At 43.3% G+C, this 25474-nt stretch overlaps 1 protein-coding gene across 4 annotated transcripts in view; it reads left to right on the top strand.

The window, feature by feature from the left end:
- The first annotated feature begins 8789 nt into the window (after positions 1–8789).
- Positions 8790–25474, top strand: part of CDHR2 (cadherin related family member 2) — a 67455-nt gene continuing 50770 nt past the window's right edge. Inside the window, exons 1-9 of one of the 4 annotated variants that reach the window (XM_077326321.1) lie at positions 8790–8934; positions 12549–12725; positions 13502–13570; positions 14091–14230; positions 15399–15452; positions 18751–18966; positions 19881–19970; positions 24329–24418; positions 25143–25268. In XM_077326321.1, coding sequence (XP_077182436.1) covers positions 8829–8934; positions 12549–12725; positions 13502–13570; positions 14091–14230; positions 15399–15452; positions 18751–18966; positions 19881–19970; positions 24329–24418; positions 25143–25268 — 1068 coding nt within the window. In that variant the 5' untranslated portion in view covers positions 8790–8828. Of the gene's footprint in view, positions 8935–12548; positions 12726–13501; positions 13571–14090; positions 14231–15398; positions 15453–18750; positions 18967–19880; positions 19971–24328; positions 24419–25142; positions 25269–25474 lie in introns of those variants that run through there. The other 3 variants (XM_077326322.1, XM_077326323.1, XM_077326324.1) reach the window with 3 other exon arrangements.

Genomic DNA, 25474 nt, shown 5'->3' with positions numbered 1-25474 from the left:
TAATCTAACTATGATAAATACACATCTCCTCTGATGCCTCCTGCAGCAGTGGTCCCCAACCTTTCTGAGGTTGGGGACCGGCAGGGCATTGGGGCGCGGCCCGTGGCCCGCGCGGGCCATGCCCCCGCATCGGCCCGCGCCCGCGAGCCGCGCCCGCACATCGGGCCGCGCCCGCGAGCCGCGCCCCCACATCGGGCCGCGCCCGCGAGCCGCGCCTGCCTGCCGCGCCCACGCATCGGGCCGCACCCGCGGGGTCGCGCCCGCGCATCGGGCCGTGCCCACACGGGCGCGGCCGGCTCTGATTCCCTCTCCCCGCCCCCCAAGTCTTTGGCCCTATAATTCTTACTCTTTGATAGAGATTTTTAAAAATTATTCATTTATATTAGCTTTTATTAACTGCCACTCCCAGAATCTGTTGGCTCGTGGCTGTTTACAATAAAATCCATAAAACAAATAAAATTACAACAATAATGATGGTACAATCCAATTCTATAACCTTCCCCACCCCCTCCATGTCCAATGACAACAACACACCACCATCCTCAGGAGAGGTAGTCCCTGCCCAGATGTCCGGCACATGGGGCTTCTGCAGGGAGGGACCCAGTCTTCCGTGGCCTGACTTCAACCCAATGCCTGGTGGAAGAGGTCCATATTGCAGGCCCTGTGGAACTGTGACAGCTCTGTCAGCTCTTCTGGGAGCTCATTCTATCAGGTTGGGGGTAAGGACCAAAAGGTCCCCGGCCCTGGTCAAGGCCAGGTGCACTTCCTGGGGACAACTAGCAGATTCACACACCAAAGAGCCCGACAGGGGGTATAAGGAGATGTGGTCCCTCAGATATGCAGGACCCAGGCTGCGGATGGCCTTAAAGGTAAGAACCAAAATCTTGAATCTGACCTGGAAGCTAATTGGTAGCAAATGCAGTTGCCTCAGTACAGGCTGGATATGGGCCCTCCAAGATTTGGATGTAATTACTAGTGTTGCTAGAGGGTTAGCTAAGATGCTCCTATAAAGTGTTGTTCATCTTGTTTTTATATTTTATGGCTTGTTTTATCATTTTATGGCTTGTTTTGTTATTTAATCCCATGGCCTATCTTATTATCTAACTGTGTCCTTTTAGCTGTATTTATATATGTTTTATGACAATTAGAGGTTACTGAAATGAACTGAATGAACTTGATTATGAATACGGGAGCAATGTTCCAAAATTCTAACCTTAACTGATCTCATTGTCATTCCTACATAAATTAAAGATCCCTTTTAGTAAACAAGAAAGGACTTTCTGACACTTCTAAGATTTCATTCCTTTTGAATAACTGCACTCCTGATACTATCAACAATATGGTACGTTTTTTGCAATGTGCCAAAAGGCTGTGCCAGCAAAAGATCATGACATGATTTGTTCTTCTTAATTTTATTTTTATTCCCAAATTAACCTATTAAGTTTTATTATCTAGTTATATTTATATTTTTGTATTTTACTTGATGAATATTTTATTGTTTTATATGCCATTAAAGGATACAATGATGATTAATTAGAGAACAAGGGCATCTAACAATGTCAATTGCTTCCTTTGAATTACACTATGAAAAGTGTGAAATTCTTTTCCAGTGCAGTCTTAGCCCAGCTGAACTCCTTCAGTTCTAAAGTTAAATTGCAAGAGGATTTACATTTAAAGTACTCACAGCTATGAGGAGTACTTAGTTTGTCATTATCATCCCAATCAGAATGAATTAGGTGGTCTCTCAGTGACTTGTTTTTACAAAATGCAAATAGAGGGGGGCGTAACATCCTGGTAAATGCTGAATTAAATGCCAGTGTTTTTTAAATAGAATTCCTTATAGCGAAAGATGTTTGTGTATATTCAAAAGAGCATACAATTCTGCTTACCTTAAGTGCTGGCTGGTCTTGCAAAAGATGCTGCTGTGACTTGCTTTGGGCTTTGGGTAGAGCATTCTGAATTATCTTCATTGGCTAACCTCTTTCTTGAAATTGTTTAGATAGTTTTCTAGCAGCCTCTGTAAAGGTTTGTGCTAAAGTAGAAGCGATCGAGGGCAAAAGAAGAAGGGGACGACAGAGAATGAGGTGGCTGGATGGAGTCACTGAAGCAGTCGGTGTGAACTTAAATGCACTCCAGGGAATGGTAGAGGACAGGAAGGCCTGGAGGATCATTGTCCATGGGGTCGCGATGGGTCAGACACGACTTCGCACCTAACAACAACAACAAATAATTCCTCTTAACTCTCAAAATCTTACTATAAGGTACATTTCTAAGAAGGTGGACTGGATGATGGGAGGTAAAATGAAGTAAGGAATTGCAGTCTGTAGGTTTTTTATAGTTCTTTACTGCTAATGTACCTTTTTCTTTAAATATTATATTGTCTGAAAATGCTATGGATGTTTTATCCTTATGGGCTGAAAATTTAATAGTTGGGTGCACCTTATTGATCCATTCCATAGAAAGGAAAAAGGATTGCTCACTCTGAAAAACAAAGAGCAAATCATCAAGAAATCTTTTATAAATCAATATTTCCTTGACAAAAGGATTAGAATTTATGCTGAAAATAAATAGTTTTTCAAATTAGATCATAAAAAGATTGGCTATTCCTGGCACAGTTGCACTTCCCATATGAATCTGGAAAAAAAATGTGACCCAAACCTAATATAATTCTTTTCCAAAATAATATCCAGAATATCTAAAAGAAAATGGGTGGGTTGGGAAATATCACTGTGTGAGTTTAAGGAATCCTCAAAAATGAATCTGACCTCCTCATGAGGAATGTTAGTATAAAGAGCTGAAACGTCTAAAGTAGCCAAAACAGACTGGTCAAGTATTTTAATACCCTCCACCTTCCTCACAAAATCCTTTGTATCCTTAATGTAAGAATCAGTTTTAGAAGCTAAGGGCTGTAGAAAAAATATAAGAAATTATGATAAAGATTCTAGGGCTGAACCTGTACTGCTGACAATTGGTCTCCCAGTTGGATTCTGTCGAGACTTATGGATGTTAGGCAATGTGTAAAACACTGAAGTTCTATCATATTCCTTCAAAAGGAAATTAGCTACTGAGTTAGTTTTTTTTTTAATGTCTGTAGCAAGTTTGAGAAAGAACTCTTGATTCAGTTAAGGAAAGATCTCTGAATGAGTTTGTGAAAAGTTAGCTTGCATACCTCGTGGTATGCAACGTATATTCCAAACCAACTTCTGTCACTGAACCACTTGGAGGGCTGCTATGGGAAAAGCTATCTTTTTTATATAGCTTCATGAGAATGTTGTATTTATTTGGGAACAACTGCTGAAACTGAAAGGAAATATTACACAACTGTTAAAGAAACACTTGGCATTATTAACTACAAAGAGACTTGTACACACAGGAACTTGTTTTGCTCCCTTTTCCTTATGAAGTAGAGTATAGGCCAAGAACCCCAAATGTGACAGCTGATTGCTTGTCTCATTTAACATTGCCCAAATGACACAGTTGTTTCCCCTGGCCTGGAGAAAGAGGGGAGGGGACACTAAGCCCATGCTCTCCTCCCATTTCAAATGTTAATTGGTCTGCCTAGGAAGCAGGTACCTGGAGTGGATGTGTGTGTGTGTATGGGGGGGGGGGACATCTTCTTCCGCGAATTCCTAGGAGAGAGGCTTTCTGGGGGAAGGGACAGAAAGGTATTTCTGCAGCTGGCCAAGGGAGCGAAAGGCTCTTTTTTGCCTGCTGACCATCAAGGAAAGAGCCTGCCCTTGGGTGAAGAGCTGAGCAGCAGCCGTCTTGGACATGTGGACAATGCAATGAAACTTTCGGAACGGCCCTGTATTAAACATCAGATAGGGTATGTTTTAGCAGAGGAATAGAAAGATTGTGTTTCATCCAGTTTCTTTTGTCTGTTTTGCTTAACTCTGTGCTGTGCTAAATATTTGCTTTTGAACCTTGTTCTTTTAATAAATCTTTTGCACATTTTGGAGTTGGCCATGGTTCTATGATCCACGTAGTGCTCCCCCGCCCTGGAAATGCTAGTCCAGTGCAAAGGGAAGACCATGATCAGGGGAGGGAGATTGGCAAGCAGCTTCTCCTCTAGAGGGGTGTCCCCTTGCAGTAACTAATCCCCATGGCACTCATGTGCTGGGGCTGTGGGAGACCATAGAGGCAAGGCCTTAGGTGTGAAAGGGGTAGCTAGGAGTCCTGGTTTTCCTAGCTTGCAACCCTGTATTTTAACCAGGTGGTGGCAATGGTATTACCCAAAGAGTCCCCTTTGCTGCCTGCCTGGAGCTGACAACTAGCCAGAACTGACGGTGGGCAAGGTGGAACTGGACCTGCAAGTCAAAAGCGGGCTGGCTCCATCCCATGTCCTATTCAAGAATGATGTAGACATTATTGTACTTTGTACAACCATTTTCACAACAGTTACACAAAAGCAATTCTAACTCCTTGTTTGGTAATTTAGCAAAGTTTACAGGTATTTTTGAAAAGGAAATGCTCTGCCGATATTTTTGGGGGGGTAGCCATTGTTGGTGCAGCACTCCTTTTGTGGGTATGCCTTGTTCCTCCTGCACTTGCTTGCTCCAAATGGCCTCTGTAGGGAGATAAGGGACCTTGTCTGCAGTATATACCCACCCACAGTCTCCTGCCTGCCATTGCCAGAGGTGGGTAGATGCTTCCGCATGGGGAATTTTTCTCTGCATGGAAGAAGGAAGTCCCTCAATCAGATGAGAACATTCATATTGACACTGTGGTCATTCTGAGCATTACTCACAGTGTTCCTGCAGCTTTCCCTGTTAATAAAAATAAACAATAAACCTGATGCGTTTGAATGGGAATGGTTTGAATGGGAATCCATGGAATGACTGTGGGAGAGTCTTACATGGCAGCCAGACAGTTCCTGAAAAATCCAGGGGCTTCTCATGTTCCCTGCAAGGCAGAATCTTAATGTGGAAACAGTCCAAGAACTGATAATTTTAACATTTCTCTTACTTTTAATCCCAATACTTAGTTTCATTTTGATTTCCCCACTGTTGTTTTTTCTCTCGCTCATTTAACGCTGAAGGCATTGCATGTCATAACCTTTCATTTCTGTTTTAAAGTAAGGTTATTAATTGTTAATTGATCTGGATTTTTAAAATTTGATCTCACACTAAGACAATTGAGATTGGAAACTGGGGCACCCTCACCCTAGAGAACAGGAAGGTAAGAGAGATTCCAAGAGCCTCTAGAACAATAATAAACATGTTATTTGGGGGCTTCTCACTCCCCCACACTTGGTTAGGATGCCATTTCTGTGGCCTTGCCTGACCCAGAAAACTCAGCAAAGGCACTCACACACTTGCCCACAGAGACCGTCAGCTGGCATCATTTCCCGTACTTCCTCTAGCCTAGCCCATCATCTGCCTGAATGGAATCAGCACAATACTCATTTGTTCCTTTAAGTAGGTCATTTGGTCAGCTATACCGACTCTCTTCCACAGACAAATAAATGCTGAGTCTGTGTTTGGTGAATCCTCTGGTTTGGCAGTTATTGCACTGTGATTTCACAGGAAACGACACAAGAAAAGACGCTCATCTGCCTTGTCAGAACCAGGTATCTCTGGTCTGTGTGCAGGGATCCCAGTCACAAGGCCTGAGTGTGGAAGGAGCCATGTGGCAGGATCAAGCCCAGGAGACTGGGGTAAGATGGTAGCCTTCCTTCTTGCCTGTTCCAGCAGGAAGGCCGTCCCCTTGAAAGGCCTTCACAGCTGAATGACAGGCAGAAATCCAGGATGCCACACAGGATGAAAATAAGCGAGGGGAAAACAAACAGTGTGGTGGTTGGTGTCTGCTACTGACCGCCTGACCAACGAGAGGATGTGGATGCTGCACTTTGTGAGCAGCTTGAGAAAATATCCAAGCGGCAGGACCTTGTAATCATGGGTGACTTCAATTTCCCAGATGTGTGCTGGGAAACAAAAAAAACTCTGCAAAGCATCTTCAGTCATGCAACTTTCTGACCTGCCTGGCTGACAATTTAATTTATCAAATGGTCGATGAACCCACAAAAGGTTCAGCCATACTGGACTTAATACTGATCAACAGGCAACAGTTGGTGGATGGGGTTAAGGAGGTGGGGACCCTAGGGGGAAGTGACCACGTCCTCATAGAATTCCTTTTGAGATGGGGGGGGGGGGCAAGGAAGCTTGTAGCCAGATGCGGATGTTGGATTTTCATAGGGCAAACTCAGAGACATGGATGAGAATGCTGGAAGGGAAGGGAGCATGTGAAGGGTGGGCGCTACTCAAACAAGAGCTATTGCATCCTCAATCCATGACAGGGGCATCACATCAAAATCACAAGATGTCATAGTCCCATTGTATACGGCACTGGTCAGACCACATCTGGAGTACTGTGTGGAGGCCTCACTTCAAGAAGGACGTGGATATAATTGAAAGCGTGCAGAGGAGAGTGACGAGGATGATCTGGGGCCAAGGGACCAAGCCCTATGAAGATAGGTTGAGGGACTTGGGAATGTTCCTGGAGAATGTTCCTGGAGAAAAGGAGGTTGAGAGGGGACATGATAGCCCTCTTTAAGTATTTGAAAGGTTGTCACTTGGAGGAGGGCAGGATGCTGTTCCAATTGGCTGCAGAGGAAAGGACACGCAGTAATTGGTTTAAACTACAAGAACAACGATATAGGCTAGATATCAGGAAAAAAAATTTCACAGTCAGAGTAGTTCAGCAGTGGAATAGGCTGCCTAAGGAGGTAGCGAGCTTCCCCTCACTGGCAGTCTTCAAGCAAAGGTTGGATACACACTTTTCTTGGATGCTTTAGGATGCTTTGGGTTGATCCTGCGTTGAGCAAAGGGTTGGACTAGATGGCCTGTATGGCCCCTTCCAACTCTATGATTCTGTGATTCTGTCCACTAGTTCTGGTGGCTTTAAAAGGAGGAAAGGTCTTTCAGTGATGGCTGAATGGAACCTCTATATTCTTAGGGAAGATATCACATGGTGCAAGGGAACAATAGGGCGTGACTTTAGCCTCTGAAGTCCTGGTTGTAGGCCTTCCAGGGTATCTTCTAGGCTGCACTGGAAAACAAGTCTCTGTGCCACTGATCAGATCTTGCAGACTTCATATGAATCTGGATGCAGATATGGCTATAAAGAAAGGGAGGCTTGTTGAACTTCTGTCTGCCATGCAGTTGTGGAAAGGCACAGGAGCCCTTAGCAAGAAAGAAAAGGGATGGTGTTTGCTTTTGGGGTCTTTGATAAGCTCTATCTTCCCTCTGAAATGCCATTGAACATAGTAGATGAGGATGTGAAAAGAACAAATTTCTTGGGAGCAAAAGCTTTTTCTCACAGCCTGTGCTCCGGGGCATCTCAAGGTGAAGGAAGGAAAATGGATGGGAAAGGCACTAGGCTGTTTGATTAATCAATTGTAGCAGAGTTCATATTGGACTCATTTCTTAATGGGTTTTGCTTTTACAACTGACCCATAAGTCCATGAGGCCTGGGTGAGCCACTTTCCATATGGCAAAGGGAGAACACATAAAAGGCATCTGACAGAAAGCAAATTTTGAAAATTATCAGCAACATGGTTCAAGCAGCTTTAATATGACCACCGTAGATCCTCTTATTTAATTAAGATTACTAACCATAATCTCAGAGCAGATTTTACATCACTTCGATTTGAAACGATGCCCACAGAGGTACTGGTGGGCCGTTTTAGCTATATGCAAAAAGCCCAGCATTTTTGTATTTGTGGTGTACAATCTCTGGAAGATTTACCCCATTACATCTTTGACTGCTTATTTTATGCTCAACCCAGGGCCAAATTCCTCAGTGAGATCTTTTGGGGCTCTAACCTCCCCTCTGTTGCTGAAAAGACAATCTATCTCTTATCTGACCAGGTTGATAAAGTAACATATAAAACCGCTCTCTTTGCTTTGGCTGCAAGGAAAATAAAGGCCAACATTACAACTGCTAAGGCAGGCTCTTGCACTTCTGTAGCCATGTATGCTGTTTCAGTTCTTTGGTCTTAAATTTTATATTTTTATACAGTTCTTTTTATTCTATTTTAATGTTTCTAAATGTGTATTTTATATTTTGTAAAGGCCTATGGCTATAACGAGCCTCTTGTGGCGCAGAGTGGTAAGGCAGCCGACATGCTGTCTGAAGCTCCAACCATGAGGCTGGGAGTTCAATCCCAGCAGCCGGCTCAAGGTTGACTCAGCCTTCCATCCTTCCGAGGTCGGTAAAATGAGTACAAAGCTTGCTGGGGGGTAAACGGTAAGGACTGGGGAAGGCACTGGCACACCACCCTTTATTGAATCTGCCATGAAAACGCTAGAGGGCGTCACCCCAAGGGTCAGACATGACTCGGTGCTTGCACAGGGGATACCTTTTACCTTATGGCTATATACAAATAAATGTATCACTCACTCATAAAAGGCTGCATAACCCACCCCACACTTAGCCCCTCAGTGTAATGCTTTAGTATGACACTTCTTCCCAGGTGATTACCCCCAGTAGTATTGGCCATTTTAATGTTTAAATGCCACAAACACAATGGTTGGTCGCTGCATGGGCAGAGGCAGTGCCGCAAGTGGTTGGATGGAGGAGTGCCACTGATGGAGCAGGGAGGGCAGGGAGAGATATGAACTGGTTTGGAAAATAAGCCATAATGTTGCCAAGCTGTCAGTCATCATGTCAGGTATTCACAAATAAGTGGAGATTTCTTCCAGAATTTCCAGGAAGGATAACAACGCAGGCACTTCTGAGGTTTTTGTTCTAATTTATGTGACCAAGGAACCACCACTAATTAGGTTCAAGAAAGCTAGGCTGAGTTTCTGATCCACTCATTTCTGTTAATGATTGAACAGCCAATTTACAGTGGGAGGCAAAGTCTGAGGAACTCAAAGCTCTGTTGCCCACCACAGAATCAAGCAGCTATCCAGGGATTCCACGTAACACCAGGTAAGGGTCATGTACATATTGTTGGCCATTGGTCAGTTTTATGACCAATAAAGGAGAGATTAGAGTGAGACCAGGCAGCAGTTGAATTAGACCCACTCCCCCACCTACCCGCTCTGCTCTGTCTGAGAGAAATTGCACAGTTTAGTCAGGCAAACTATAGATTGTAGCCTGTTCCTCTATGGTTACACGTTGTGGATAACTACTGCTAGCTTTAAAATAAAGGGATATTTTACTTCATGCACTGAAGCAAATGTATGGTCACAGACATTTCTGCAGAGCTATGTAAAAGCCAATGCAATTGGTGTGTGTGTGTGTCTTTCTACTTTTTGTAATGAGGCTATTCTACTCTGGATTAAGGTATTTAATATAACTAGAAATGTGAAGACAATTGAGAGACAAACAAGTTTTTTCCCCCTTGCGGATTCCCTTTCCAATTTTCTAGCTGAAATTTAGAAATTCAGGGGAACACACAAAAACCCTCCTAGGAAATATTTTTCTATTTTCTTGGGTTGCCAACCTCCAGGTAGGGACTGGAGATGTCCTGGAATCATAATGGATATCCAGATAACAGAGATCGGTTCCCCTGGAAAAAAATGGCAGATTTAGAGGGCTGACACTGTGACATTAGATAATATCCTGCTGAAGTCCCTTCCCTCCCCATACCCTGTTGATCCCCGGTTTTCCCCCAAATCTCCACAAATTTCCCAAACTGGGGGTGAAATTCCTAAACATCCCCCAGTGATGGAATGGAAACCAAACTTTGGATCCAGCTGATGGTGAATGTGTCCTTCTACAGATGACATAATACATGTTGAAACCAACACATATATTGGCGGAGCAGGGCACATGTGAGTGTGTTAGCTCTGCATATACATAATTGCTGACTTGGAAGTATGGAGTCCACATGTGTACAAAATGTATAACTGTAGATTCAATTTTTATGATTGGGAATGCTGTTTTTTCAAACCTGAGGAGGATGAAGGCTGTGCACATACACTTCCTGTGTGTATAGCTTCTGAGTACACAAGCTCGTGACAGCAGGTTGGCTGGCAGAGAGGCCACTTCCAATCTATTTGTTGATTTTAACATGCATGATTTTCCCCTGTAGAGGTGACTTCATCTTTTTTTTTTAAGTTTTTTTTTTAATGTAAAATGTTGGTTTTCTATTAAGAAAAATTCTTCACATGCACACCTTACCTCTCAAGATAGATTGGTTAAGGAAGTACAGGGTACAGATGTTTGCAGCTCTTCCACCCCCTCAATAGCATAAGATAAAGAAAATTATGAATGTAATAATAGGCGTATAAAGCCATCCCTATCTTCTAGTGACAAGCTGTCCCCAGCACTTCTTTCCCATTGCTGTTTAAAGACTGACACACCAGGCTTTTACAACCTGTTTATGGGTCCTAATTCACCATTAAACTGGCCAGTACTGAGACAGAATGATCGGTGGGAATTATGGCTGCCAGAAGCTTCCAGATGCAATGGTTTCAATCAGGCTCCTGAATATTAGTTTAAATATTTATGTGCCTAGCTTTGTGTTCTTCCTGCAAACAAACAAACAAACAATCAAACAAACAAACAAAAACACTCTGATTCAATCCTCAGCATCTGCATTCCAAGGATCTCAGCACATGGGGTTGTAGAACCACCTTTCTGTGCCTGAGCCACTGGAAAATCCTTGCTAGGCAAGAGTCATCGATGGTCTGACTTTGTATAAGGCAGCTTCATCGTCTGGTTGAAAGTTACAGAATAATTGCTACAAAAAGTATTGATGGCAACTGAGTTAGGAGTTTATTATTTTTTAAGCATTAGAAATGTTTCTGTTTGTTGGGTCTGCTGATGGATATTAGCCTGGATACACTGAATGAAGCCAAAGTCCTTTGGTGGTTAGATACACTGTACTTCTGGCTAGAGGATGCTATAGGCCTGGGGGTTGGGACACCTTTGGGGGTTGAACGCTCCTTTCATAGGGGTCACAGCAGGGTGAGCAGCTTGGCGGGGGGAGGGGCACACCTAAAGGTGCCCGCAAATTTATATACAATTTATAACCAATTTATATACAATCATGAACAATGCATCTTCATGCCATTAGTCAGTTTAATTTCTGTGAAAGAACACTTGCATAATTTATGGTTGGGGGTCACCACAACATGAGGAACTGGGTTAAAGGGTCGCGGCATTAGGTAGGTTGAGAACCACTGCTGTAGGCAAATAATACAACATAGCTGCTCCATCATGCCATGTCCATGGAGTTCTAATGGAACCTGGTCCCTGTTGAAGGCAGAGTGTCAGACTATGTGAACCTTTGCTCTGACTAAATGAGTTTAAAAAAAAAGATCAAGGGTGAAAGTCAGCTGGTATGAGCTGGCCCCAAATACCTGTAAGAAAGCGTTCAAAATGGCACTCAAAACAGAGTTCCCTGTCAGAGAAAGTACCAGTAAGAAATTAAAGTCACTTTAATCTCTGCTTGCTTATTTGTTTGTTTAAAATATTTACATCCTGCCTTATCTTCTCAGACTCAAGGCAGCATATAAGTAGCTAAGGCTTCAAGGACACAAAAACAAGATGTGCGCTCCATGTCCCCAGCAGGGCCAAACCCATTAGTGGAGCTCTGGGGTCTGAGGGAAATCCAGGACGCGTCGCTGAGTTTTCAATGCTCATGAGTGAAAGAGTGCTCCCGTGCCCCTTCCCTTGCAGGGATACAAAGAAATATGTAGGCAAGTCAAACTGCTCCATCTGTAATAAACTATTCAGACCTGGGAATAGAAAGCCAGCTGGAACTCATTTTTTACTTCAATTAAAATTTAATTAACAAAAATTAAATGAAATACTTTTGTTAAAGCTATTTGGAGGCAACTATTTAATATGGGGTTTGGATGTTTTGCATCGACTTCTGATGCCCATACACTGACCTCACTGTCAGCTGCCATGACATGCTACATTTATCATTTATTGTTCCTGATAACAGGAGAAATTTGAACTCTGAGGTAAGCATGGACTCTCCCACTAGTCATTATATGCAGTGATAAGAAGCATTTGTTGCCACACTTACAGGAAATACAGTCAATATTATCTGCAGAAGCCTTTCTCTTATGGTACTTGATACAAACAATCCTGTAAAATGCTACATGTGACCAAGTACTAAGTGTACATAATGCCCACTTGATGTCTGCCCTATTAGGCCAAGATGGACTGGTCAATTAGACCAGAGAAATTTCCCAGTGGCTCACTGTCCTAGATGACCAATGGTGTTTAGGAGCCAGCAGAGCCAGCAGCTTTGTCAGTGCCTTGGGGGACACTTGGCTCAGACCCTTTACCAGAAATGACAGTCAGTGTCAGTTCGCCTATTGCCTCCTCCTGCAGTGCGTGTAGTTTTGGGGAAGGATGCAATGGGTGAGCTAGTGCCCATTGCTGGCCGCACTAAGCTGTATAACCCTGTAGCACTGGCTTATCTACCAGAGGGATCACTCAGCCTGGCTTGCTAGAGGACCACTTTCACTTCTTGGTCCTCCTGCTATCAGGAATGTCTTGGTCTTTGATGGGTGTTTGCTATTAGCCTACCATTTATTTATTTATTATTTATCATCTGCATTTCTCAATATGCTTTATAGGGGCAGCTAGTAACCTGGTGGTAGCCTACAACTACAAGAAACTGCTCACCAAGGGTGTGGGAGCAGCTGTGTCTCCACAGACTAATCATCCTTTACCATGCTGTGTTTGGTGGTCTCTTTGGCCTAACAGGATGGTCTGGCTCACATGGATGCTTCTCTTCATGTCCCATACATTAGGTAAGATTTTTCAAGATGAGGGCCAACCAGTCCTCGTACCATGCCATCTTTTCAGAACTTTGAGAAACCCCACAAGTGAGCGATCATGCAGAATATGGTTGGGAAGCACAGCTGTGTACATGCCCACCATGGCCCTTCCCACTCCCTCCAGGACCTTCCCTTCCCACTCCCTCCAGGCCCCATATTCACCATTTTGGGAGGGGGGGTGGATTGACATAACCATGTATTGTCATATAACCCAATAAATATTTAACAAATTTAAGAAATATATACACATTAATTAACTCCTGCCCATTTCGGAAACTTTTCCAGGGCTGTCAAGAAACCCCAGGATTTCACAAAATCCTGGTCAAGAAGCCTGGCCTAGACATAAGTTTTCAAGCTTGGCACTTGAGTGAAATGACTTCTCTAGTCTTGCTGTAGTCTTGCGGACTCAAACCAGAAACCACTGAGAGATCGCTGAATAAACATGCATAGAATTTGGCTGTAGAAATCCAGAACGACTCCTGCTATTTTTAGGAATAAGTGGTGAGATTCAAAGACCTGAAGCTGAACTGATCAGTTTTCCAATGTCTCACCTGCCAAAACTGAAGCTTCCCTGTCATTGGATACCAATCTTACTGGAAATCTTTTCCCTAATTTAAATCTTTGTGAGCTCCAGCTTCTTGGTATTGTGGGAAAGAGCTAGCAACTATGCCATTGGTTGGAACAGAAGAAGAGAGATACAAGTTTCATGGGGCAAAAAAAGTAACTCTAGCCAACTGTTTCCTTTGCAGCATCAGGGAACACAGCTCCACAATTCAAAATGAATACCACCTTCTCAGTGGCAGAAGACACACCTTTAGGTGAGTGAAGAAGAAAAGAATGTTCTGGAATGCAAGAGGTATTGATAAATGTGAACATCGTGCTTGGAGAAGCCCTTCTCCTCCTCTCTACTCTTTGGCTAGGATGAAAAGATCAAGACATATTAACAAATGTTCTCTTTGCAAAACTTATATGCAGACTAGAAAGGGGGTTTAAAGTAACTGCAAATTATCTAGATGGGAGTTGTTCCACTGGAGCAATCAGAGAAGTTTTGGCTTTGGACTTAATGGCCTTATGGGGCCCCTGCAATTAGTTGATAATATATGCTTCAAAAGCAAAGTCACAGCTTGCATTTGGGGACTCTTTGATGAGCGATCAGCTGAAGTCCTGGATTTCTACTCCAATATCCAGCCATGATGACACCAAAAATTGGTTCTCCTCAGAATGATTATTCCTACAGGGATGCTGAGGTAGAGCTTAGTGGTATCACAGTTATGGCTTTTCACAGCTATTGCTCTGGCCTAGGTGACTTGAACCTCTGCATCTCTTTTACCATCTCAGGAGCCTGGCTTTTTCAGTTGGTGGCTGTGGATGCTGATGGGGATCAATTGACATATGGCATGACAGGTGCAGAAGCCTACTACTTCTCCGTCAACAGTGATACAGGCAATGTGACACTGAAGCAAACAGTGGATTATGAGGTAAAGATGAACAACACAACAACAGAATTAAATAGGAGATGGATGGAACTCACAAGGGAAAGCCAGTGGACCTTAGTCACAGAGTTGGAAGGGCCTACTATCCCAACCCCCTGCTCAATGTGGGATCAGCCTAAAGCATCCAGGATAAGTATATGTCCAGCCACTGCTTGAAGAAGGGGAGCTCACTACCTCCATAGTCAATCCCACTGTGAATTCCCTCCTTGATATCTAGCTAGTACTGTTGTACACATAGTTCAAAACAATTACTCTGAGTCCTATCCTCTGCTGACAACAGGAACCTCTTCCTTCCCTCCTCCAAGTGACAAACTTTAAAATACTTATAGAGAGCAATGATGTCCCCTCTCAACCTCCTTTTCTCCAGGCAGAAGATTCCCAAATCCCTCATCCTTTCTTCATAGGGCTTGGTCCCCAGGCCCGGGATCATCCTCGTCACTCTCCTTTGCATCGTCTCAATTTTGTTCTCATCCTTTTTGAAGGGAGGCCTCCAGAAGTGTGCATGGTACTCCAAGTGTGGCTTGACCTTCTGTCTGAATATTTCACAAAGGGTCTTTTAAGGAGGGTCACTGCAGACCAGGCAAACTACAGTGCCTCAGTAACTCCTGCTCCTGATATTGACGTGTCCAAGAGTTTCCTTTCCCTTCCCCAGTATGAAAGTAATCGCCTATTGATAACCTACCAGCAACTCTGATTAGGGCTTGATTTAACCATAATGCTGGGGAGGTCAAACCTTCAAATAAAAAAGATTATTTTATGCCTTGGAACTAAACAATTGTTTCTCTGGATTGTATATGTGAGGAATTAATATTTAGCCTTTTGATCCTTACTCTATTCAATGTGATACTCCCTTGCAGACAGTGTCCTTCAGGAATATTGTAGATTTCTCCTGTTTTCCTGTACTGACTTTAAGTTAGTTTCCTCTCTAAATGTTCATTAGGTCTTGGCTCTGATTTGAAATCTATCCCAAGCACTTTTGATCCTTGTTCAGAACCTTTTCTCCTACAAAGAATTGAATAGTTTTGTCTTTGGAACAAGCAGCATTTATATGATTTCAGTGAGCCAGTTGCAAGGTAGACAAACTTGTTTGGTTCTTTTTACCTTTTCACATGGCTCATTTTCAAAGTGCTTGTACTCTGTGTTTTCCTTCTAGAAAACGAAGTTGATTAGGGTTGAAGCGACCGTAGATGACCAGAAAAATGCTCAGGTAAGTAAGGAAACCTGTTAGGGAACAATGAGGCTGATGACATGCATGGGAAATCTGAAGCCCCTCAGGAGAGATGACCCAACATAGACTGTCAGGAGCAGCAACAGTTGATCTAAACTCAGGTTGGCAAAATCATTCCCACTAATACCCTGGCTTCTGAGATCTTAGGCTTTCAGTCATGAATTCATGGAAGATCTGCATAATGATGCAGTGGGTAACAAGGTTTCTGTAACTTTAATTACTGTGTACACAAGGGAGCTACTGCTGATTCAGCTCCTCTCATCCATTCATGATCAGCTGTACTTGTTGACATTTCCTTTCATACAATTGGCAAAGATGTATGCATCCTTTTTTTCTTTACATCTATTCACCAGATGCCCATATTTCATGGGAACATCAGTAAAAATAGCGTTACACCAGCTGAATGGAGTAGTGCTAAATATTATTGCGCCTCCAAGCCCTTCCTCTCCTTTTTGCTGTCTTGCTCTTGTCTGCCACCATTTCGTGCTTCTCACCCTCCAGAAGTGCTGCTGGAAATGGTAGAAGAGAGCAACGTGTTTTATATGGCAGAAGAGAGCAACCTGTCCCCTTTCTCCATGTTTTAAAGGTCCCATGATGCCCACTAATTTTTTAAAATCCATACTTCTCCGTTGAAATGCCTATGCATAGAAATCATGGATGCATAGTGGTTTTTGAATGCCACCCCTTATGGAATCATGAGTCATTTGATACTTTTAAACATTAATCTCATTCCTGATTTTGGGGTGGGTGGGTGGGAGCTTTATGGAGGCATGTTTTGTGTTACAACTTTGGGAAATAATTATTTTGTTTCTGGCATCACCTGCACGCTTGTCCACCTATTCATTGCTTCAGGCTATTCTCCATTTTGAAAGAGCTTTTCCTGCCCCCTGGAAGAAGGGAGAGGGAGGTGGGCAGGACTTTGGAGATAGGGGTAGTGCCTCTTCACCTCCATACATTTCTTTTTTATTATTATTATTATCATCCATTTTTTTCTTTTTATACAAGAGAGAAAAATTGCATAATATCAAATAAATAGTAAGAGAAATGAGCTATTACATGTTTGGGCAGATAAGCCCTGTCCCACCTCCATTCAAAGGTCTTCTGAGCTTATTTAGCAAGACAGTCCAAATATAAACTCCACTGTTCTCGAAAGCCTTCTTCTGTCTTCCCATTGACAATCAAAGTTAATTTTGCCATTTTGGCTAGATCTTCCATTTTATCTAACCAGTCATTTATCGAGGGTAAGTCCTGCAATTTCCATTTTTTGGCCATTACCAGTCTAGCTGCTGTCGTCACATAGAAAAATAATGTCCTTGTTTTAGCTGGAAGGCACTGCGGTGGTATACTAAACAACATACATTCAGGTTTTAGTGGATACTTTAAAACAAACATTTTTCCCAAGATAGTATGAACTTTTGCCAATTTAAACTGAAGTGTTATGCAGATGATGTTGTCTATACTTTGGCCAACCCGGGAAAGACTATTCCATTGTTATTGGAATCACTGAAAGACTTTGATTATTATTCAGGAGATAAAGTCAACAAGGCTGAGACTAAAACAAGGAACCTCAGAATCAGACATACAAGCTATAAAAAACAGCTCAGGCTGTGAAATAAATCCTAAATTGGTGAAATATCTTGGAGTATATATAGGTAATCCTCCCACAGACCTTTTTGTTGATAACTATCAGAAACTTTGGCATACTATACAAGAGGATATCAAAAGACAGCATACATTAAAAATGTCTTGGTCAGCACGAATGGCAGCAATAAAAATGAATGTTTTACCTAAATTTAACTTTCTATTTCAAATGCTACCAATTGTAATCAATGAGAAGATCATAGAATAGAATCATAGAATCATAGAATCACAGAGTTGGAAGGGGCCATACAGGCCATCTAGTCCAACCCCCTGCTCAACGCAGGATTAGTCCTAAGCATCCTAAAGCATCCAAGAAAAGTGTGTATCCAACCTTTGCTTGAAGACTGCCAGTGAGGGGGAGCTCACCACCTCCTTAGGCAGCCTATTCCACTGCTGAACTACTCTGACTGTGAAAATTTTTTTCCTGATATCTAACCTATATCGTTGTACTTGAAGTTTAAACCCATTACTGCGTGTCCTCTCCTCTGCAGCCAGCAGAAACAGCATCCTGCCCTCCTCCAAGTGACAACCTTTCAAATACTTAAAGAGGGCTATCATGTCCCCTCTCAACCTCCTTTTCTCCAGGCTGAACATTCCCAAGTCCCTCAACCTATCTTCATAGGGCTTGGTCCCTTGGCCCCAGATCATCTTCGTTGCTCTCCTTTGTACCATTTCAATTTTATCGACGTCCTTCTTGAAGTGAGGCCTCCAGAACTGCACACAGTACTCCAGGTGTGGTCTGACCAGTGCCGTATACAATGGGACTATGACATCTTGTGATTTTGATGTGATGCCTCTGTTGATACAGCCCAAAATGGCATTTGCCTTTTTTACTGCTGCATCACACTGCCTGCTCATGTTTAGTTTACAATCCACAAGTACCCCAAGGTATCGTTCACACACACTGCTACCTAGAAGCGTATCCCCCATCCAGTAGGCATGCTTTTCATTTTTCTGACCCAGATGCAGAACTTTACACTTATCTTTATTAAATTGCATCTTGTTCTCATTTGCTCATTTTTCCATTGTGTTCAGATCTCGTTGAACTCTGTCTCTATCTTCCAGAGTATTTGCCAGTCCTCCCAATTTGGTGTCATCTGCAAACTTGATGAGTAGTCCCTCCACCCCCTCATCTAGATCATTAATAAATATGTTAAAAAGTACCAGGCCGAGCACCGAGCCCTGAGGTACCCCGCTACTCACCTCTCTCCAGTCTGATGAAACACCATTGACAACAACTCTTTGAGTGCGGTTCTCTAACCAATTCCCTATCCACCTGACTATCTGAAAATCCAGATTGCAGTCCTTCAACTTATCCATCAGAACATCATGGGGAACCTTGTCAAAAGCTTTACTAAAATCCAAGTAAATGATATCAACCAAATTTCCCCGATCCAGCAAACCTGTTACTTGGTCAAAAAAGGAAACTAGGTTGGTCTGGCAGGACCTGTTGGAGACAAATCCATGCTGACTTCCTTGGATCACCAAATTGTCCTCCAGATGTTTGCAGATCACTCCCTTTAATATCTGCTCCATTATCTTCCCCACAACAGAGGTCAGACTCACTGGTCTGTAGTTTCCCGGGTCATCCTTCCTCCCTTTTTTGAAGATCGGAATAACGTTTGCTCTTTTCCAGTCCTCCGGAAAGATCTTGAACAAGTGGCAGTCAGAGATCTTGAACAAGTGGCAGTCAGAGATAAATAAATTTATGTGGAACTATAAAAGACCCAGGATTGCCTTCAAAATTCTACATGATGAAAAGGAAAGAAGAGGACAAGGCGTTCTGAACTTAAGACTTTATTTACATGCAGCAGCACTCACGGCAACAGCAGACTGGATACGGGAACCGCAGGCAAGAGACTCAATCTTGGAAAAAGAAGGACTAGGAAGTAGCTGACATGGAATTTTATGGCCCTTTTCTAAGCAAAAGTTCAAGAAGATAACAAGTCCATGGCTCACAGTGTTACTATGTGCCTGAATATAAGGAGAGGCTATCACCCACACCCTTGTTGAAATCCCCGAGAGAAACATATTTTGATAAAGCTCAACAGAAAAGATGTTTGAAGTATAAAGATCTTTTAACTAAAAATGGTAATCTCAAGGTTATACAAACTTTAGAAAAAGAAGGGGTCAAAGGTGGCTGGAATATAATCAGATCCTTTCAAGATTTAGAGCAGAATTTAGTAAACCAATAGATCTAGGAGCTTCCCCTTTAGAATTTGAGAACTTATTGATCCAAGATAAATCGCATCTCCAGGGGCAGATATATAAATTGTTACTGAGATTTGAAACTGAAATGGAATGTGTTAAACCTTGTATGATTAAATGGATGCAAAATATTGAGACTAATTGTTACACAGCAATGGGAACATGTATGGTCTAATATTCCCAGACTCACAAATAGCCAAATATTGAGAGAAAATTGGTATAAAATGTTGTATAGGTGGTAGGTTACTCCTAAAGTGATAGCTAAAATGGCTAAAGGATGTGATAATAAGTGTTGGAAATGTAAAGAAAAAGTAGGTTCCTTTTTTCATATGTGGTGGAGATGCTGGTGGGCTGCTGGTTGTCCACGGGGGGAGAATGCTTTTTCTTCACCAGGTAAGCATGATGCTAAATTTATGGCATATTGAAAAGCCCCAGATGTTCTCCTGTTAGGTATAGGTCTCTGGGGAGTTGAAGCCCCTGTTTAGGTCTCTGGGGAGTTGAAGCCCCTCCCTCTCTAATCTCCTAAATCACTATTAATCTCTTCTCTCGCTCCAACAGGGTTTTAAAAAACTCACCATCATGGTAAAAGACCGGAATGACAATATGCCAATATTTTTGAATGAACCGTACATGACAGATGTCCTTGAGGTACTTATGCACCGGATTTCATGCCCAGGCTTACAATGCAGCTTCTCTGTCTCCCTATGTGATTCTCCCTCATCAGGAGAATTCAGCTGTGTAGGCTTGTCTCCTGTTCCTTATTTCAAGGAACTGCTACTAATTTCATATGAACTCACCCAAATAATTAATATGGAGAAATACTCATGGAAAAGAACACCATAACTGAAAAGAATACCATATCTAAATATCAGTGTGGGCCATCTGCAAATTGTATCTGCAGATACTTCAGTCTGCAGATTGGGACCATTCAAAGAGAAAAAGGATTTTTCAACAAACTTGCAGAAAATTCTGAAGACTTCAAGCAATAGTAATCACAGTACAGCTATCTGTACTTATGCGCAGAATGTAATACTATTAGCTGGCCTCCTTGGGGAGGAGACAACAGCTGGAGGAGGAGTTGTAGTAGTGATGGTTGCCCTGCTTGAGTTAGGCAGATGGAGGCTAAATGTGGAAAGGGAGAGAAAGGGATAGAAAGGGAACTGGAGGCTGAGGCCTGCTGAGGCAGGCATATCATATGGCAGCTGCTACCTCCCTCACTGAGCTGCAGAAGCAGGGACAGTCGGAGGCAGGGAGGGGGTGGCCCAATGTAAGGAGAGACCAAAAAGAGAGAAGCTAATCCAGGAGCATGTGTGAGATGGAAAGGGCAGAAGAAAAATTAATGAGTGTGTATGAGGAAGAGACTGGGACTGAGAATGAGAAATTGACTACAGGTTTTTTGGGGGAGGGGCAGGATGCTAAAAGAAATGTGTGTGTGTGTGAGAGAGAGGGGGGGGCGTTTGGGGACAAAAGTGTGTGTGTGTTTCAGGAAGCACTGGGGACACAGAAAGAGAGAGAGAACAAGTGACAGCAGGGGTTAGGAGGACAGATGCCAAAAGAAAGATGAGTACTGTGGGAGAGAGAATGAGAGAGTGAGAGAAGGGGAGGGGGAGAGATGTGAGGAAGAAAAAGTGGAGGAATGTGATTGCTGCTCTTGCCATTTCCTTGCTAGTATATCTAATTCTCACCACGGCATCTTCTGTGAATATTAATTTCAGAGATGGGAGCTGTGGACAGACAGGACTGATCTTTCTATAAACCTGAGAAAAGCCCTAGGTTTGCAGAAAAATCTGAAATCTTAAAAAATGCACAATGAGAACTTGAAACCAGTTCTTCTCCCAAGTATAATAGAAGCAGTGTCTATAGTTTAAAGTGACCAGATTTTAACACTGGTAAAGCAGGACACCATTGACCAGGGGGGTTCTTGATTAAAAATTTGGTCTATATGAAGCAACAAAAATTTTCATAGAACGCAAAAATAGTATTGTAATATATATTGTTTACTTGCAGTGTAAGTACAATTTGCCAGGTGCCCCTCCAAAAGTGGGACAATCTGGTCACCTTATAGTTTTAAGCAACAAATATCCTCCTTGGCCTGGCTAGGCAACTCAGTGTTCCAGCCTTGGTTTCTGTCAGTCATCAGTGGGGGAGGGGAGGGGCCAATTCCAAGGCTAGATTCAGGAGCAACCACTTCATAACTTGCTGCCATATTATTTGCCTGCCTCAGCAGGCCCAGCAGCTTGCAAGTGTTTAACAGCAGCCAGGGTAGCGCAGTGCTTAGAGTTTTAGTTTAGGATCGGGAAGACCCTGGTTCATATCCCCAATCTGCCATGAAAGTCCACTGGGTGACCTTGGGCAATTTACCTACCTCATGGGGTTGTTGTGAGGATCAAATGGAGGAGAGGTGAATGCTGTAAGCTGCTTGGGTCCCCATTGGGGAGAAAGGCAGGGTATAAAGGAAGTCAATACATTATAAATATAGCTGGGCAAAGAAAAGATGTGTGGGTGGGAAGGTGGGTGGGTGGGGAGGAATCATGGAAGAGGAGGATATGAGGGTCTCCAGGAGGAGGGGGTACATGGGAAAGTGAGGTCTGTGCCAGTTCCCTACCATGCACCTGGGACAAAGCTGCCAGTGCGTTGTTGCTAGAGCTGAGCAGAGTTTTCCTAGGGGGAGGCTGCCAGGGCGAGAGAAGGAGGGAAAGCTGCAGACAGTTGGCAGGTAAATGTAGGCTGGCTGATGGGTGGAAAGAGGAGAAGGAAGCAGAAAAAGGGGACAGACTTTGTGGGTTAATCTGCCTTGAGTCCATGTGAGAATGGCGGACTACAAATAACATAAATACAATTTTTAAAAGAAAAAATCTTATTTTCATTGTTTGTGTGTCCTTATTACTTTGGACCCCCCCTTTCCTGTACATGTTTTGCTCCTTCTATTACATCACTGTGCATCTGGTATATCTCCCTGCAGAGTTAAACTAAAGACTTGCTGGCTGGATGTATTGCAATGTAAGATCAAATTGACCACTAGAGGGCACAAAACATGTGGAAAAGAAAAGAAACCCAATGCAATAAGGACACAGTGAGGAAAATGAGAATGCAGAAGAACCCTGACCTCTTCTGCATGATGGATTAGGCTCAGCTCACCGCTTGTTTGCTGACCCAACTTGCCCCTTCAGTTACCCCACAGCGAGGGAATGCGGAGAAATCGGTGTTCCCTTTTTTGTTGCAGGATCCAACGGGGTGTATGTAAGGCTGGGCCATGTGTAACTCAGGTCCTCCACAGTCAGGCATTCCATTCCAGCCATTGCTCCCCCTCCCATCACCTGCCCTCAAAAAAGAAAAACATGTACGGTCACATTACAACATGATTCCGATGTAACGAAATAACAACCCCCCAGGTGTGTGTGTGTGTGTGTGTGTGTGTGTGTGTATGGTACAATACAGCCCATTTTTTTAACCCCTTGTTTGTGTTTTATGGTTTTGCATTGCAACGTGATTGCGTACATTTTTTTTTAAAGTTCTTTTGGACTTGGATGGGGGCATTCAAATGTGAAAAAATTGTGCTGGAAGATGATTGGGGAGTTTTCACAAGGTGACAATAATTGACTAGTAAAAAAAACAGCAGGAACCTCCTGTCCCTTAGCTATTGCGTATAGAAAAAAGTCTGGGAACAAACATGGGGAGAGCGGGAGAGCCATCCTGCAGCAAAACAAAAACAAAACAAACAAACATTGCACAGCACGGCATAATAGCTTGGTGAGTCTTCTATGTGGAAGAGGTCCCTGTGTGTTCTTTTTTTAAAGTTCCAGGCTGAAATCTGATAACCTTCACTTGTAGGAATCTCTGGATTTGTCCAAGGCAGAGGAGATAAGAGAGTTGATCCCTCTCTGCATCATGATAAGAGTGCTCTAAAGCAGGGATCCCTGACCTTATTGATCCTGTTGGCATCACAGGAATTTTGAGAAAGGGTAGTAGGTACAACCATAAAATGGCTGCCATGGGGGCTGGGGACATAAAATGCTGGGATAATTCTAATCCAATCATCTTTTTATGATGGAGTCAGCTATTCCTCAGTGTATGCTGCCAGTTGGCCCAAAATGGCTTTCTTCTGAATCACCCCCCACTCAACTGAGGTGAAGGAAAGTCAGGATTGCTGTTGGTTGTGAGGGAACACACTGGTGGGGAACACTGCTCTACTGCCTGAATTTATTTAGTTAGTTTTGTATTTATATGCTGCCTTTCCCTATAGGCTCAGGGCAGCTCACAGAAGATTAAAATACAGTACAATGTATAACATAAAAAAAAAGAATAGAACATGTAAAATTCAATTCAACATTAGTTAAAACACACAGTAGTGCCAATCTGCACAATCCATCTCCCATTCCAAAGAATGGGAAGTTGGGTCATAAATTCCATTCTCAATGAGGATTAATTGGGTGGATTTAGACCAGTAGGTTTTAGCATGAAATCTACTACTTAAGTAGGCTAAGACACTAATAAAATACTCCAAATTTGCTAACAATATTGTGTGGACTACTGAGGACCTTCCCTGGTCAAGACGAAGTGGGACTCAGGGAGTTACTGAAGTCTTTGTATCAGCATCCTGGGTGGTGTTCCTGTTGTTCCTTACCTTTCCCAGCCTTTTCCAGATTTGGTGACCCATCCTCTGTCTTTTAGAGCCTCTTGTGGCGCAGAGTGGTAAGGCAGCAGACATGCAGTCTGAAGCTCTGCCCATGAGGTTGGGAGTTCAATCCCAGCAGCCAGCTCAAGGTTGACTCAGCCTTCCATCCTTCCGAGGTTGGTAAAATGAGTACCCAGCTTGCTGGGGGGTAAACGGTAATGACTGGGGAAGGCACTGGCAACGGTCAACGGTAATGACTGGGGAAGGCACCTCCCCATATTGAGTCTGTCATGAAAACGCTAGAGGGCGTCACCCCAAGGGTCAGACATGACCCGGTGCTTGTACAGGGGATACCTTTACCTTTACCTTTACCTTTACCTTTGTCTTTCAGAATACAACAATTGACTCCTCAATCTATACAGTTTTGGCTAAAGATGAAGACACAGGAAGTGCCGGACAGGTGTCATATACAATTGAAGAAGTAAGCATTACAGCTAGAGATGTCAGGTGCAAGAAGCTGTGGCCCAGTCCTGTCTGTATTTCTTAACTGTACTTCTCTGGGTCTCAGAAAAAAGTTCTTTCCCAGTTCTCCTGCATGAAGATGCTAGGGACTGAGAGTGGAAGCTGTGAATACAAAATGTACTCTCTGTCAGTGCCCAAAGGAACATCTGGCCAAATGCCTCTTAAGCATTCTGGGGAAGACAGCAGGGGCAGCTGGGTGAGGGGGGGGGAACGACTCATCCGCACATTGTCAAGGATTTTGATTTCATCATTTGGGTGTTGGCGGCAACATCCTTTAGAACTCCGTGGATGGTCCGGTCTTCCTTTGGAGGAAAGGGTCTGGGGTCTGGGCACTGCTTCTGACTGCTGCTGGGCTGGGGCAACCCTCCACTGGGGGTACCCTCCACAATGGACTGCTTCATGAGGTGGGAGGAGGAAGAGGTGAGAAGAAGGACTGAGCTGGAGCCAGAGATTTCCAGAAGTTTCAGGTTCAGTGGTTGGGGCAGAGGGAGGGGTGGCCAGAACCTCACCAGGAGCATGTGGGCTACTCTCATGCTTCTCTCCCTTGGGGCTGTTTCAACTTCCTATTCCACTCCTGCTCAGACTTTACTACAAAATGCATACTTGGGAGAATGTTCATATTGTTTGGGGGGCAGTTTTGGTTCTGACTGTCTTCATGTATTTTCCTTGTACACCATCCACAGGTCATTCCAAACAATGAGACAAATTACCAGCTCTTCTACATCCTGTTCAATGGCTCTGTGGTGTTGAATGGCTCACTTAGTTACAATAACAAGAGTAGTTTCTACAGAATCAAGATCAGTGCCAGGGTAAGGAGAGGCCAATAAAACACAGGGAAGGAACATATTGAAAAGGAGGGAAGGGAAACTCTCTCCATGAAATATTTCAAATAGATAAAGTGTGGCCAGATACTGTGGGAGGGGCAGTTTTTTGCACCAAGCTGACCTTAATTTGCATTGATTATCTTTTTGGGCTGCGAGGCTTATATTGGACATCACCATGCCTACATCAATTT

Source organism: Paroedura picta, chromosome 3 (assembly GCF_049243985.1).
Source record: "Paroedura picta isolate Pp20150507F chromosome 3, Ppicta_v3.0, whole genome shotgun sequence".
In the NCBI taxonomy this organism is placed as follows: domain Eukaryota; kingdom Metazoa; phylum Chordata; class Lepidosauria; order Squamata; family Gekkonidae; genus Paroedura; species Paroedura picta.
Note: the sequence above shows the minus strand (reverse complement) of the source record. Positions and strands in the feature narration are given on the sequence as shown.